The 15,993-nt window shown below is 42.7% G+C and overlaps 2 protein-coding genes across 2 annotated transcripts in view; both read left to right on the top strand.

Annotated features, from left to right (window-relative positions):
* LOC146508011 (furin-like) overlaps positions 1-3,554 on the top strand; it is a 78,773-nt gene extending 75,219 nt beyond the window's left edge. Inside the window, exons 9-10 of the mRNA XM_085178591.1 lie at positions 717-779; positions 1,271-3,554. Coding sequence (XP_085034717.1) covers positions 717-779; positions 1,271-1,432 — 225 coding nt within the window. The 3' untranslated portion in view covers positions 1,433-3,554. The remainder of the gene's footprint in view (positions 1-716; positions 780-1,270) is intronic.
* Positions 3,555-3,686: 132 nt separating this feature from the next.
* On the top strand, positions 3,687-15,011 carry pou3f2b (POU class 3 homeobox 2b). Its single transcript, XM_085178595.1, has one exon. It carries the CDS (start codon positions 9,419-9,421, stop codon positions 10,562-10,564), a length of 1,146 nt encoding a protein of 381 aa, XP_085034721.1. The 5' UTR covers positions 3,687-9,418; the 3' UTR covers positions 10,565-15,011.
* The last annotated feature ends 982 nt before the right edge of the window (positions 15,012-15,993 follow it).

Here is a 15,993-nt window from a genome sequence, read left to right as displayed (position 1 = left end):
ACTCCCCGCTGTGCTTCTATTTTCATGAATGCTGTGAGAAATAATTGAAAGCACCGTGTATGGTGCCGTCTGTTGCAGCGCTCCCACTTACTCATGCCTTGTAAATACTGTATCACTAAAACCCCCGCTGTAAGCTGCCGGCTCGGGATTCCTCACAACTCTGAGACGTCAACACTCACTGAAAACTTGAGCCAAGATCAAATCGTAACCAGAGCCTGAACGTTGCTCCTGTGGACAGAGCCAGCGTTTGATTGATTTCAAATTCAGCTGTTTGTCCTTGCCTTTTTTCTTGCAAAAACAGAGTTGAATTGGATTCCTCTGAACAGCTCGTGGCCCATTTCCTCTGTGTGTTTTCTCAGCTTTTTGACTTCCATAAGGAGGGGGAAAGGATGTCAAAGGAGTCGCGACTCCTGTTGCAAGTGGTGGTGGTGAGAAGTGCAGCAGATGGAAGCCCACAAGGAGCCTTAACAAGAATAAATACCGTACCATAGCTGCTAAAAATAAAATATTGCTTATTAGAAATTAGAGTTTCTCTACTGGTTTTGCACATGAATAACTTTAAGAAGCTAAAAAATATGGTTTATTACCAGGTTGGAAGAAATCTGCATTATGGGAAATGCAGGAATCAGTGTGGTTTCACTTCCCTCACACAACAGAGCCATATTTTGTACATATTTTGTTTGTCTTTAACATGAAACATCTGTTTCATTAACCAGATGGGAAAAACCCGAGGAGACAGACCGGTTAAGTCAAGCCTGACATCTAGTCTGGCTTTCAAGGTAAGCTGCAACCCCCACCAGTCCTAAAACACAGGTTATTTTTATAGTTTGGGTTTTTTGTGCTTTTTCTGTTAGGGAGGGGGGGGGGGTGAAGACTGAGGAGTGGAATAGATGAAGGGAAAATGATTTGATTTAATGAATTCGAGGAATGTGAGTTTGCATGCTAGACACATGGCACTCTGCCCATTTGGCCACCAGAATGCTTTATTTTTTTTTCGTAATAGATATGTGGTTGGTCTTTTTGTTTTTGTTTTTGTTTGTTTTTTAACAGCTGAAACAATTATTTAATTGAATTGGCAACTATTGTGATATTCAGTGAATTAATTAAAGAGATTTTTCCCTGTTGAAATGTAACCCACTCAGGTACAGCGTTTTCGATTGTAGGAGAATTTTCATATTATAAAATAACCCAATAAGTGAACTGAAGAGCAAAATCAGACCCTATATTGCCTGTAGACTGCTATCTTATGACTATTTACACTGTCCCACAGATACTTGACACACATGTTGCCCAGAAAACAAGACCTACTGTTGAGAGGGAGCCTCCTGAAACCGAGACCTTCGGGGACGACGTGGATGAGGAGCGCAGGTCCTTGCCCTCACAGAAGATCCAGGATGTCGGCACAATCAAGCGTTTTAGATCCAACAGATGACGGATCTGTGAGCAGAAAGGCATGAGAGGGGGCGGGGCAGAGGGAAGGGAATTAAAAACACAACCATGAACCATAGTTTCGTAAAGACTGTAATTTTCCACAGTGCAGAAAAGCCAGTTAATCATGAATCAAGTCAGCGTACTGTATTTTGACTTTGTGGTCTCGGTGTCAGCAAAGATGACTTATTGTAGGTCGGCTTTGAAACCCACTTTCTCGCCTACACAAACCCCAAAACCCTGTTTCTGAAAAACAAATAGCTTCAGCAGCGCTCGTCTCCGCCCCCCAACCCCCGATCCCACTCCTGGTTTGCCTTCGGAAGTAGCAAAGGTTAGTGAAAGATATGTTTGTCTTTTTCCACTTCAATGAAGGGTGAATTCAGCTCCGTGCAATAAGAAATGGATTACCCCGTTCATTAAAGGAGGCTGCGTCACTCCTCAGTGAGTTGGACAAATAACAAATTAATTCCTAGCCGCCTAATTTCTCTCTGTTCTCCACTGAATTCCCAATAACGTCGAATTACTGATCACAGCCATGTGAGCTCTCTCAACTTTCTATCAATTCATTAAAAATTTTGCCACAGTGGAGATACTGCTGAGGAGGATCTCTCCCTTTTTTCTTTTTTTCCCATGCATGCTTCCTTTAACACCACAAGCTGTATACAAACAGAAAGCAAGTGAAGTGTTAATATTAGGAGATTAAAAAGACCAGGAAGCGTTACAGAGAAAGTTACTTTCACCCCGGGCGGTAAACTTTTTTTTTTTCTTTGCCAGTCTAGTGCAGGTCTGTTGGTGGAGGTGTTTTGTAAAGTAGCAGTAGTGTATTGACAGGGCAGTATTGATGTTTCAATTAGAGCAGCGTTACATAGTGCTCCAGCATGGTAACACGGTGCGTCTTCTGCCATCTGCTCTGCCTCCACGTCTGACGAACGAGGCACGTGGGGCTAATCGAGCCGCACATGAGCGATGGGGCTGCGAGATCTTCCGCGCACACACTCGCGCGCAAGCACACACACACACTTATCCCGTACGCACGTCCTTATGCAGAAAAATAAGGGGGGAAGGACGATGGAGAGCTCCTCAGCCCTGCTGTTTAAACAGCCTTCAGAAAGCCTGTGATTCCTCGCTTCACATGTGCCACAGGAGAAGCCAGCAGGTTATTTCCCCGACAAGAAAACGGGCAAAAGCGCCAGATGCACAAGTTAAAAATCTTCCAAAAAAAAAAGAAGCTCATCTGATAGAAAGAACAAAAAATAAATAAATAAAAGAGAGAGAGAGATCAGCTTCTGCCAGGTTTTCTCGTGCTGGGACAGCCTGAAATAACAGTGTGTATTATGCCTGGCATTATTGCCTGCCAAACCACACGAATCAAAGACCTCATTGTGTGGATTACCTCGTTAATCTGTTGATGCCATTGACTAGTATTGCAGGTGCTAATGTGCCAGGTTTTTTTTTCTCCTCTTTCCTCCTCTCTTCTCTTATTGGGGAGGTGTAGCGTTAGGTTTGTAATCTGCTTTAAATGCTTTCTGGGGAATGAGACGCACTGAAAGCCAGCCAAGAGAGCTCTGCTATCATGGAGCGCTTTCTCTTAATACAGCACACAGAGGGGGACAGACTGACTGAGGCTGCGGCGCCTGTGCCAACGGGGACGAGCTAGCGAGCTACACGCCCCGCGCCACTTGTTGAAATATATGACTGCATGAATAATGAAAGAGGAAGAGGGAAGTGGTATTGCTAGAGCAGTCCCACAATGACATCCATCACAGGAATGCCTCATTGCTCCTCTTCTTCTGTTTCCTCCTGCAAAAAAAAAAAAAAAAAAAAGGAGCTCCAACTTGTGTCTCTTTGGAGAAGCTAACTGGAGCCGAGCTCAGTTGCCTGCCCGAGCTGATAGACTTTAGAGGTGAAACCAGAAAGAGAGGAAGATAAAGAGGCAGAGAGAGAGAGAAGAGAAAGACAGAGGGAAAGGGGACAGAAAGAGAGGTAATCCTTGCTTTTTTTTTCAGCTCCCCGGGGTGGTCTCTTCATCCAAGGCCTCAAAGAGGGACAGAATACACGTCCCTGCTACAATGAAGGAGACCCACAGGGGATGTTGCTATCAGTGTGTGTGTGTGGTGGGGGTGCAGCTTTAAGCAGGCCTTTGAGTGGCCTAATTGCATTGGAATACAGCAGTCTGAGAGCTGGCTCAGATCACGGCGGGCTGCTGGAGGGGTGAGCGCCCGCACCTCGACAGCCACACTCAGCAAAAGAGCCCCGGCACAAAGCACACAATTAATGCTGTCCCTCTCGTTAACTCTCTCCCCACTTTTTGTCCTCTCCTACTTTTCTCTCATTCTCCTCCTCCTCACCCCCATATCTTCGTCTCTCTCTCTCTCCCTCTCCTCTCCCTCTCTCGTTCCTCCCTCCCGCCTCAGTATGTCGTCACTCACCCACTGTATTAATCCTCCCATACAGCCTGTCAGTCTCCCTCGTCTTTGATGCACACAACAATTACAGTAAGGATGAAAGGCGTGGGTCGGCTCTCGTTATGCAAGATTTGAAACGGGCCTTGGCGAGAATTATTGACATCCGAACAGCTAATCTGAAATAAAACTCTGTTATTACTTCGAAGGAAGTGATCTGTGCTCGCTGCATATATTTCTGGCTGTATATACTCAGGATTAGGGGATCTTATTTTATTGCATAAATTAAAAATAAGGCATGTACTTTATTTGTATTTAAATGAGCCCACACTGATTGTATTATTCTGATCTGAAGATTTTGTATCAGTTCTGCTATCAGCTAAAGTCAAGGCAGCTGATAAATGCAAAGTAAACAGATTTTCATTTCATCGCGATTGTTCCCCAAAGATGACACCGCGGTAGAGCAATAATGCTCCAGCGGGGACTGTTTGTATCTTTGCTGCATTAAACACAAAGCTGTTACAATCTAAATGTGCTTCATTGGGTTTTATCTTTTACAAAGAAAGCCTGGATATCATACAGGAATCTAGAGGTGTATTATATTAGAGATAACTGTGATATTTTAAAAAATGATATATTAATATTGTGCTAGTAATTCATAGGTGGTAATGCTGCAAATAATTGTTTTTTTTATTGTGTGTGCTTTAGTACAGTTATGTAAACATTTGTCCACTGGTATTTTGAGTTTGTTTCATTTAAACTATGAAAAGTCATAGATTATTTTCAATGATAACATCATTTACATTACTTTAAAAATGTATTTTCTACAGATGTTACAGTATTGTTTCTATATTTTATTATAAATTATCAAACTAAATTCTAGTATTTTCTGATATTGATTAGACTTTTAAATACAAGGTAAAAAAAAAACGAATCTGATTTTCAAATATGAATATTTAGTGACTGTTTACGGCTTCTAAGGTAACCATATGAATCTTTTTGGATTTTGGACTGTCGGCTGGACAAAAATAAATGTTTATGATGAGAATTAAATTAATTTAATTTAGCAAGTTGTTCCACACATAAGGTTCAGCAGCTTCACTGAAGGTCATTCCATTTTAGACTGAAAATTCACTGGAAAAAAAACTAAACAAAACAAGTTAACCTACTGGACACAAGATAACGCATCTGCATCACCAGTTTCCAGTGTTTTCAGTGAATGGAGGCTTTCAAATCTCCACATCACACTAAAACTGCATACTGAGTTGTGATTGGCTTTCAAAATGATGATGTCATGAATTGTGTTTTTTATACTGTGCATGCATATGCAAGGCAGGTTTAAGGTGAGCACAGCCAAACCTAACCATACCTGTCAGCACGTGGGTGTGAAAACCTTCCTACTGCGCGCGCACACACACACATACACACCACTATGTTCTGGGCTGTTTGTGTTCTGGAAACTGATAAGTAGGTTTCATTAGTTAAGACTGTAAAAATAATCATGATTACAAATTTCTTTCTGAAAGGTCTGACACGTTAAGGTGCTGTATCTTCTCTCTGCAGTGGGCGGTGGACATACTTTTCATTACACGGGTTAATATGATTGTTCTTTGGTGTTCGCAGACAGCGAAGAGTGATTGGGCCTCGCCTTCCTCTCTCCCTCAGTTTGGACCCCAATGTCCTCGTCTTTAAATAGGACTCAGCGGACTGAGATCGTGGAACAATCAGTGATTTAAAAAACATATCATACTCAACCAGCCCCTCCTTTGATTTTCTTCATTACACGAGCCGTGTCTTAATAAAATCAAATTATTTCCGCTCACAGGACGCTTTCTGGTGAGAAATTGGCAGAGGGATGTGAGCTGATGTATGGGGAGACAGTCGCCTAATTAGAGCGTTAGAAATTGAATCTTTACAGCACACGGGTCATATAATTATCCTACTGTTAATTTAACGCTTACATTCTCTACTGTTCATTTTTATTCCCTTAAATGCAGTTTGGCAGCGACCCTCACTGCGTCTCGGTGCATGAGAGGAAAGGCAGCGTGGCCCCTAACGCTGGCCCCTCTGTGTGATTGAATAACTACGGACCCTGCAGTCCAAATAACAAGGCTCGCATCATTTATGCATTGTTAAGCCACGTAATTGAAACGAGCCATAGTTTGCATATTACGCCATTAAAATAATGTGCTTTGCGTTTCTCCCAACACGACTATTTAAGCCTGTGTGGCGATGTGGTAATTCCTTGAATTACAGCCTAATTACCACAATGTTCTTTTGATTTGGCCGATTTCAATGTTACACCACAATAATGTTCAATATTACCAGAATGAATTACTGAGCCGTGCCTGGAAACTTTTTCCTGGTATGACTTAAATCCTGGCCTCTTCATGTGCTGTCGGTGCAGCTGGATTCACTCCTATGAAAGATTATTAGCCTCTGAAATTAGATCCATTAAAGGCCCAATCAGTAATACTTAATTGAAGAGCCCGAGTGATACATGGAATACGAGGATTTTGCGTGTGTTTTTGCTCTTCATCATCACTACTCGCTTTATGCTGCTGCGTATTACTGATGTAAACAGACCATCAGAAAGCATTATAGCAGTTGTCCACTGTTTATCTCCGCAATTAAAGACAAGTCTGTTAATTTGGGCTGATGGCAGTTTTCTTTCTTTTTGAAAGTTTGCTGACAAAACATGTATTTACTATACAGCTAACAGCCTTAAATGCATTCTAAGTTGGTTACGTTACTTGTCTTTTGTTCATATTTTGTGGCATAAAAGATCAGAAATGAGAATTTTGGCCACTTAAGCGACATCAAAGCGCAAAGAAAAAGTTGTAGTACAACTTAAATCAGCATATGAATTGAAACTGCAATCCAGGTCATAGAGAAGCGACATTTTGCAATTAGCACTTGCTCTTTGTTGGATGGCCCTGCATTGTTCCCAGACCTTTGTCTATATACACGACATGTGTCCCTGTGTGAACTTTTTGAATAAATTAACATCACTAATAATGATTTGTGAGCGTGAATATTCACCATTTGTGTTTTCGTTGCATGGCTTGAATTTTTTTTTTTTTTTTTTTTTGGGAGGGGGGGTGAAAAGTATTTCTTTGATAATTGCTTTTTTATTGCCTCTTAATTTTACTGCAGGTCCAAAGTTATTAAATAAAATGTTTAATTACAGTTTGAGTCATTTGCATACTTTGAAAGTTATAAATTGTGGATATTGAAGAACTGCCTGCATTGATTTATAGGTTTAATTTGTGGCCAGTATGTATGACTTTATTTCTGGTGGACTGAATTGTTGTAGGCCATAGACTAACCAAAGGTACTGTTAATTGCACACATGCAGCAGGAATCATTAATGTCTTCTAACATGCAGAATTACTGCCTCAGAAGTTAGAAAGTTAAACATGTGCCTCTGCCAGTGAAAAATGTCCAAGATGTGTTTGTCATTTTTTTCACAGTTTGCTTTCTCTCAGCGGAGTGTGAGGAGCAGCTTTGAGGACAGACATAATCTCTCTCATCTTTTTTTTTTTTTTTTTTTGCTTTTTCTAGCCCTTTCTCCCTCTCAGGGCCCTGTGCTCTTTACTCCTCCCTCCTTTATCCCTGCAAAAGCTTTGTCCCCGCAGTAGAGAGCCTCTCTAAATAGAGGCCTTTAGATAGTCCGGGAACAGGGGTGGGGGAGAGCTGCAGCGATGCAACTGCTGTTGTTTCATTTACCTCTCCCTATGGCAACCAGCAGCAGTTGGCCAGGAATGTCCCCTCTCTGGACAAAGTCCTGGTCCCCGAAGCTGACACTGGAGGGAGGGGGGAGGGGGGGGGACAGCTGAGACAGGATGGAAACCTGCCCTCCCTGCTCTGGACTAGAGGCCTGAGTTTGGACTTAATCCTCCTCTTCACTTCTTTCTAGCTTCACTTTAGTGGATGACGAGCAGCTAGAGAAGGTGTTCACACAATATTAACTCTGTAATCGTTCTATATAAGACCTGAAAATAATTTTTAAATCTCTTTTAGTGAAGTGAATAAGCCTTCAGTACAGTTGCACCATGCTCTAATGGCCCCATATACAGGTCCTTTACAGTGTTGTAAACAGCCATTTGGTCCCTCATAATATCCTTTAAACTGCATTTAATAAGGGCACACTGGAGAGCGTTTTATCTCTCTCTTTTTTTTAATCACTAAACTTTGCAAGTCCTCCATGCTATATATGTATAGAGAGAGAAAGCCATAACTTCTACTGGGAGGGGGCTTCCTTCTTTTTATCAGCATGTAGCCTCTCCCACCAAGACAGACTTGTAAAACTCACTTTACAGCCTAGTTGGACACAAAAGTTGATCTGTTTACTTTATGGGCTGTTAAAAGTTTTAAAGTCAAGACAGCTGACTGACATCTACATTTACAAGCCTTCGGTGAATGGAAAAAATATACTAGTTTACACTTTTACAGGAAAGCGTCAGTGTTTGAGGAAGTGCAGCTTGAATAGCCAATGCTTTTAAAGATCCCAGTCCCCATTACCAGCTGCAGAAATCACCTGAGACTGATGCCAGCTAATGGCACACACCTCAGTTTAAGCAGAGCGCAATGTTTTTACCTGAAGACTTTAAATACATTTCAGTCTGCATGGCAGCAAATGTTCAAAAGTTTGTTAACATTTTGTTACTGCCATTTTCTAAAAATAAAATCAAATTGTTTAAAACATGCCTGAGCTCCTTTCTCTATCAAATATTTCCCTTTAGAAGCTTCTTGTGTGACAGATTTGTTACATTTAGTTTCATTCAATATGTCATTATACAAAGTCATTATAAAAAAAATGATTGGCTCATCTAAGATATATATTCATCCTCGAGAAGAGACAGCGCAATATGATGCATTTTTCCTGCTTACAGTACACAGACAACTCTGCACGAACAGCAGCAGACATATGAATATGCATGCATTACAACGACAAGCAGAAATGTTGCACTAAAACAAAGATGTCAGACGGAACTAAGCTTTACTGCAAATGTAGACTACACAAAACACCATCTAGTCCTTGTTTGCACTGAGGGGGGAAAAAGTTATGCGCAAATCAGAAGGGTTCGCACTTTTTCCAGTATTTAATGCCATAAATGTGCATAAAAATCTGAAGTCCACCTAAATTAGGGATTGAATGGTTAAATACACGGCTACACAGAAGAGCTCCGGGTCTCCTGGAACTAGACTCCCTGCAGTCTCAGTCTGGATAGAACGAGATTATCAAAGTAAATGAACTGGATCTTACAGCTGCGCTGCTGATCCCGGTGCTCCGTCTCCCCATGCTGCACTCCGGCTCTCCGCTTCCACGGGAGCCTCGGCTCGCACCTCTCCAACAAAGACAGTAGTGTTTGTTGAGACTTCCACGCGGCCAATCGCCGCGCCGTTGCCCCTGGTAACCCCGTCCATCATCCTCCCGTACCCAATGAGCGGCGGGGGGCGGGGCGGAGTCCAGGTGCGCTTCGGCGTCCACTTGGCAGAGCGCCTGGGAGCCGCCTGTGGGCAGGAGAGGTTCTGTCAAATGCGAGGTTCCTTTAATAAGAGCGACCAGTCCGGCTCCGAGAGTCATGGCGACCGCAGCGTCTAACCACTACAACATTCTCACCTCCAGCGCATCCATCGTGCACTCGGAGCCCGGCAGCATGCAGCAAGCCACGGCGTACCGGGACGCGCAGAGCCTGTTGCAGAGCGACTACCCGCTGCAGAGCAACAGCCACACGCTCAGCCACGCACACCAGTGGATAACGGCGCTGTCCCACGGAGAGGGAGCCCCGTGGTCCTCGAGCCCGCTCGGCGCGGAGCAGGACATTAAACCCGCGGTGCAGGGCGCCCGGGACGAGATGCACAATTCCAGCAGCAACCTGCAGCACCAGTCACGGCCGCCCCACCTGGTGCACCAGACGCACGGGAACCACCACGACGCCCGCGCGTGGAGAACCACCACGGCGGCGCACATACAGAGCATGGCGACGACAAACGGCCAAAGCCTTATTTACTCTCAGCCGGGCTTCACCGTCAACGGGCTCATCCCGGGCAGCGGGCAGGGGATGCACCACCACAACCTAAGAGACAGTCACGAAGACCACCACAGCCCGCACCTCAGCGAACACGGCCACCCTCCGTCCCAGCATCAGCACCAGCACCGGCCGCAGAGCCACCACGACCACTCGGACGAGGATACGCCGACCTCGGACGACTTGGAGCAGTTCGCCAAGCAGTTCAAACAGCGCAGGATCAAGCTGGGATTCACGCAGGCGGACGTGGGACTCGCCCTGGGGACCCTGTACGGAAATGTGTTTTCGCAAACCACCATATGCAGGTTTGAGGCCCTGCAGCTCAGCTTCAAAAACATGTGCAAGCTGAAGCCTCTATTGAACAAGTGGCTGGAGGAGGCGGACTCCACCTCGGGCAGCCCGACCAGCCTGGACAAAATCGCGGCGCAAGGGAGGAAAAGAAAAAAACGGACTTCAATCGAGGTAAGCGTAAAAGGAGCTTTGGAGAGCCATTTTTTGAAGTGCCCTAAACCGGCAGCGTCGGAAATAATCAGCCTGGCGGACAGTCTGCACCTGGAGAAAGAAGTGGTGAGGGTTTGGTTTTGTAACAGGAGACAGAAGGAAAAACGCATGACCCCTCCGGGAGGAGCGCTGCCGGGGAGCGAGGATGTGTACGGGGACACGCCGCCGCACCACGGGGTCCAGACCCCGGTCCAATGAACTCTGCCGGACCGGCTCCTCCAGGACTTGTTTACCGTTTTAATTTATCCCACCCCCCAAGGTTATATATAAATCACTGGACTATGAAACGATATAGTGGGTGTTTTATGTATAATAGATTGCAGTGATTACTGACACAATATCTGCAGTGAATATCTGAGAAATGGAAAACGAGTGACGGGAGGACAGGACATTTTTTGTCCTCCCCTCTCGCAGAGCTGAAGGAACATAAGCCCGTGTTATGTTCTCCGAGGATACATGCCCAGCACTGTGACTCCAGACGACGCAGTTTCAAGGTGTAGCCCCTATTGTGTACTGAAATTATACTTGACGAAAAAAAGGAGGGGAGGGGAAGAATGGTTTTAGAAGAAAAGCTTCCATTTTCCAGTTTTTTTTCTTCTTCTATTTTTTTCTTAAATATATCAAATCCAACCTTTTTGGGGCTGTGCGTAAAAGGGAAATCAACGACGTTTTTTATCTTTTCTTTTCGTTTCTTTTTCTTTTTTTTAGTTTTGTAGCTCTAAATTGTGCGTCCAGCAGTGATGGGTGTGTGAGTAGTGCAGTGGGAGGTCAAAGGAGCTGCGTTAATGGAGTAAAGTGGAGGCCGGTATAGGCTTCAGCCCCAGTGCAGTGGAGTCCAGCTGAGGGTGAGCATCGCCTGAGTCCCATCTGTCAGCCATACCGCTTTTATTTATTCTGTGTGGACTGAGGTCACCATTTAGTTAAGAACACATTATTATTATTATTATTATTATTATTATTATTATTATTATTATTATTATTATTATTATTAGTGCACGTGCAGCTCACTGGTTAAACTCTTCAGTATAAATGGCCTGAGCGCAGAGATGTGGTAAATAAAAAGTGTGTGACCTCTATCGTGAGTCAGCCAGCAGTCTAAACAACAAAGTCCGTGTTTTCCACACAACAAGCGTTAAATATTATTATTTCCCCCCTCAGAGCGTCTCCCAGCTCCAGGATTGGGGCTCCGTGGCGATTGATTGGATTATATGGCACCTTTTTCTTTTTTTCTCTTTTTTTTCTTCTCCCCACAACAGGATGGGCTCCAGACACACACACACAGATCTCGACACAAGCAACTCTCACAGAACAGTTTGGATCCGCTTTTGTAAATATTGTATAACTTTAAAAAGTCACCCCTCTTTTTTCTCGCTTTTTCTTCACTGGGGCACTTTTTCCCATTTTCTTTCATTTTTTTGTCCCCCTCCCCCAAAAAACAAAAAAACTAAAAACAAAACAAAACAAAAATCACACACAAGCAGGTTGAGCTTCAGAGTCCATAGCCTAAACCCACCGCCTTGCACTTGTGTACCTTTTTTTAATGGTTCGGACTTTTTTTCTTTTTCTTTCTTTCTCTTTTTTTTGGTAACGCGTTAATTCTGACGTCTAAAAAAATGTCTAATTTTGTTTGTTTTTTATTTTTTTAAATTCCTCTGAACTTTTATTTTGCATTATTATTATTATTATTTTTATTATTATTATTATTTGCTTAAATCGCCTAGTAAGAGTTTGCTTTCGCCATTTTGCGCCCGCTCTGATATAAAAACAGTGCTTTAAGAGTGAATCCACATAAATATGGCAGAGAAATGTCCACAAATAAACGATCTAAGGGGAGGATTACAAAACAAAATTAATGTGCGAATAATTTGTCCTCAAAACATATTTTAGTGGCGTTCCAAAAATTGCAGCATATGATCAAAATTATTATTATTTTACAATAACCATGCAGCCTTTTTGTTCGTCTGTTTTGCCTTTTTTATATAACGGGGGGAAATTGCGCGTAGACATTTTATTTAATGTTATTTTTTTTTAGTTTTGTTAATGAGATTGTAATTTATTCTGGGTGGCTTTTACAGAAGAGACAAAGGGTGAGAAATATAAGAAATGAAGAGCCGAGAAGGCTTTTGTTTTGTAGGGGACGGGGTGACAGAAAGAGAGACCTATTTTTCTTTCTTTTTTCTTTTTTTTTGTAATAGCGGGATTGCCACAGCCTGGACCGTCACAGCTAAATGTATATACATGTTTTTCTCCGTGCAGTAGCTCGCCTTTTTGTTTTATGCAAAGAGAGAAATCCAGGGACTTTTTCCCCTCTCACGTGGAAACTGCTTTTCTTTTCTCCTCCTCTTCCTTCTCTGTGTTTCTTCTGCAGAAAAAAAAACAATAATATCATTAACAAGCAGAAACCATCATGGCATTGAAATCTTTCTTCCAGTAGCTTTAAAACCAATCGATCCAAGTCACAATTCACTGGAAATACAAGTTGTGGGATGTAGACCTGTAGCAATCCAACGCTGTTCTTCTTGCTGTTTTTGTTTAATTGCTTGTTTGTTTTGTTTTGTTTTGTTTTTCTTTGGGGGGGGGGGGGGGGGATAGGCTATGTCATATTCACTGGATGAACTTGGGGTAGATATGACGCAGAGGTGAGGAATGCCTGCAGGTGTTTCATCACTTGACACATGAACAACGGACTTGCACATTTTTAAATAACGGGGTTGATATTAAACAGCTTTTTTCCAACGTCGAGGCTAAATGTATTATTTATTTTATACACACACACACACACACACGTATACATATATATATTTCCATGAAACCCAGCAAATCAGGGAGCTGCTGCACTGAGTTGCCTGACAGCTGTGCTGTTAAAAAATATGCTTCTTGCTTTGAGCCCATTCGTTTGAGTGGAATTAATGGCCGAGAGAAAATCAGGGTTGATGAATGGAAGATTGTGAGCCGATTATGTGTTGTTTCTGCCCCGAGGCTGCTTTTAAATGAACTGGCTTTGGCTGGGAAAACCACAGCTTCCATCTAGGGTTAAATTAGGGCTTCCCAAAGTGGAGTCCGAGGACTAAAAAGTGGTCATTTTGGAGGGCTGAAACACGGTCCAATGCAGTAATCTTTTTCTTTTACTAATATGTGGACTTTTATCACGCAGGATTACACACAAAGATTGTGAGCAGATGTAGATGTGTCCACCATTTCTATTTAGTTTTTCCCCTTCTTTTGCTCCTCTTCTCCCCCCTTGAATGACGCCGCCTAGTATATTTCTTAAGATAATTAATTAATCTAAGAAGACAAAAATGTATGTTATGAAGTCAGCTTTAACCCTAAGCACAACTTTGGGCTGTCGTGATTAAATGAGGGTTAAAAGACTGGCAATTGAACGCATCGCGACAATGCTTTCATGATTTCAGATAAAACCTGAACGCTTTAAATTTGTCCCGATGTGCTAACATAAAAAATACTAAGAAAAAAAAAAACTCTTTTTCTGTTTCTTCTCTTCTGGTGACCGTGAGTTTGACACTGGTGACCCTGATGGCATTTCCCCCTTTCCCTTGAGTGAGTTATTTCCCCACAGTAAGCATTGGTGTGATGTTTGTGTGCACGTGTGTGAAAATCTAGCCTAGCTGATTATTATTACTATTTTTTCAAGCTTGGATCTGACAGCCAAATGCAAAGGTTCCTGCTTAAAAATGTGCGTGATTGCGCGCGGGCCTTGTGCCTGTCAGAATAATATTAATTAGAATCGGATCTGTTTCCTGTTCTGATGTCTGCAGCCTCACGAGCATGGATGAAGTGCTTCTTTTCTCTCTCAGAATTAAGAAGCAAACCGAGAGGTGGATTGGCAATCAGTAGCTAATAAGGTATTGATAGTGTTTATCAATAAAGCTGATCATAAAGAACTAAAAACCAATCGCGCGCTTTAAACAGAAAAAGAAAAAATATGCAGATATCCTCTGATTCAAGGTGGGTGTCATTTTAATCAACGCTAATGTGCTTAATTTAACCTATATGAGACGATGATGATGTAATACCAGCTTGCCAGATAGCGCGTTTTCACGCGTTGTTTTGATGTGGGAAGAAACACCATCATCACCACCCCCACTCACCGTTTGACCTGCCATTTGGACGCCTGGTATGAAATGACTCCGGCATTTAAAGCCCCCTCTGCCACTCTCTGATCTCTGAAGTAGACTTTTGTGAAGCCCTGTAATAAAAATAAATAAATAACATTTTTAAAAAGGAAAAAAAGTGCGCCCCCGTGCCCTTCATCCGCTCTCTAGCAGATGCAATTAATAGCGCGTCGCGTTAATTACACCTTCCTTTTTATTTAGGTGACTTGAAATTTCCCATTAGGCTCACAGGCAAGAAGGGAAAGCTGCTGTGCTGATGCTGTGGCGCTGACTGAACCGAGCAGAGGAAGAGAAGCGGGAGGGTTGGGGGGGCACATGGTCGATGCTCTAGCGCCATCTTGCGACACCAGCAGGAGCCTCGGGAGGAGGTCGGGTCAAGTTTTTCTTTCACGACAGAAACGTGGAATAGAAGGCTTCTCTGTTCTTTGGGGATATTATGTTGGGATACTGTTGGGGTATTTTTTTAAGTTCATATTCTAATGCCAATTAATGCAAGGTAAAAATAAATAAATAAATAAATAAATAAATAAATAAATAAATAAATAAATAAATAAATAAAGATTTCACTAAGCTGACAGATGAAAGTCAGGTTCATTGTTCATCCCTTTAACTGTCCGACCAGATGGAAGACATTACTTTTCATTCATAAAAACAAAACAAAAATGGGAAAAATTCAATGTGCAGAAAGGTTAAAAGTTGAAAAGATGTTACAGTTTATTAATTCCATAAAATCAGGCTTTAATGTTAGCGTCCCCCATGAAAGGAGGGAGTTTGTCCAACTACAATTCATAATTACAATTCAATCTAATTAAAAGTGCAGTGGAGCAGTCTTCCACTGGTTATATCTTTGCCATTCATGGCTGGCCAGTCTCTGTGTGGGGTTGACCAAAGTGCAAGTGATTCTTCAAGCCTCCACCAAGCTCCAAATTCCTGCCCAGATTCGTGCTCACTGTGGGGCCCCCGCGTTAAAACTACAAGCTGATTGTGAAAGACTCTTTTACACAAGTATGAGTCAGGTTGTCATGTCTCACCTCCATTAGATAAGCCTCGTCTGTATGTAAACTTACCTCGACAGCATTGGAGGGTTTTGTTCTCTTCTAGTGACAGAAGCAGCCAGTGTCTCCAGCGTTGGGTAATGAAGTAGGGGTGTACAGTGTGAGATTTAAGGAGCATCGCTGACTCAGCACGCTCAGCCCTGCCACTAGATGAGCATGTGTAATTAGTGGTTTTACTAACTTGCTAACAGGGGGGCTGTTAGGTGTAAGTGTGATTCGACAAATGTGGACACTTATCAAAAAAGTGATACACGATCTCACTCAGATCACAGAAATCTAGTTTAACACTGTGTGTGTAACTACGCAATGTTTCAGTGTGAATTTCAGGGGTCTAATTGATTTTGAACACGAAGGTTTTAGCCATCCATCCCCTCCACAGTGATCTTCACTTAATGCGTTTGTACGAAGCATCAAACATCAGGGTCCATCTCTGAGTCCT

The sequence above is a fragment of the Neolamprologus multifasciatus genome, chromosome 11 (assembly GCF_963576455.1).
Source record: "Neolamprologus multifasciatus chromosome 11, fNeoMul1.2, whole genome shotgun sequence".
Taxonomy (NCBI): domain Eukaryota; kingdom Metazoa; phylum Chordata; class Actinopteri; order Cichliformes; family Cichlidae; genus Neolamprologus; species Neolamprologus multifasciatus.
Note: the sequence above shows the minus strand (reverse complement) of the source record. Positions and strands in the feature narration are given on the sequence as shown.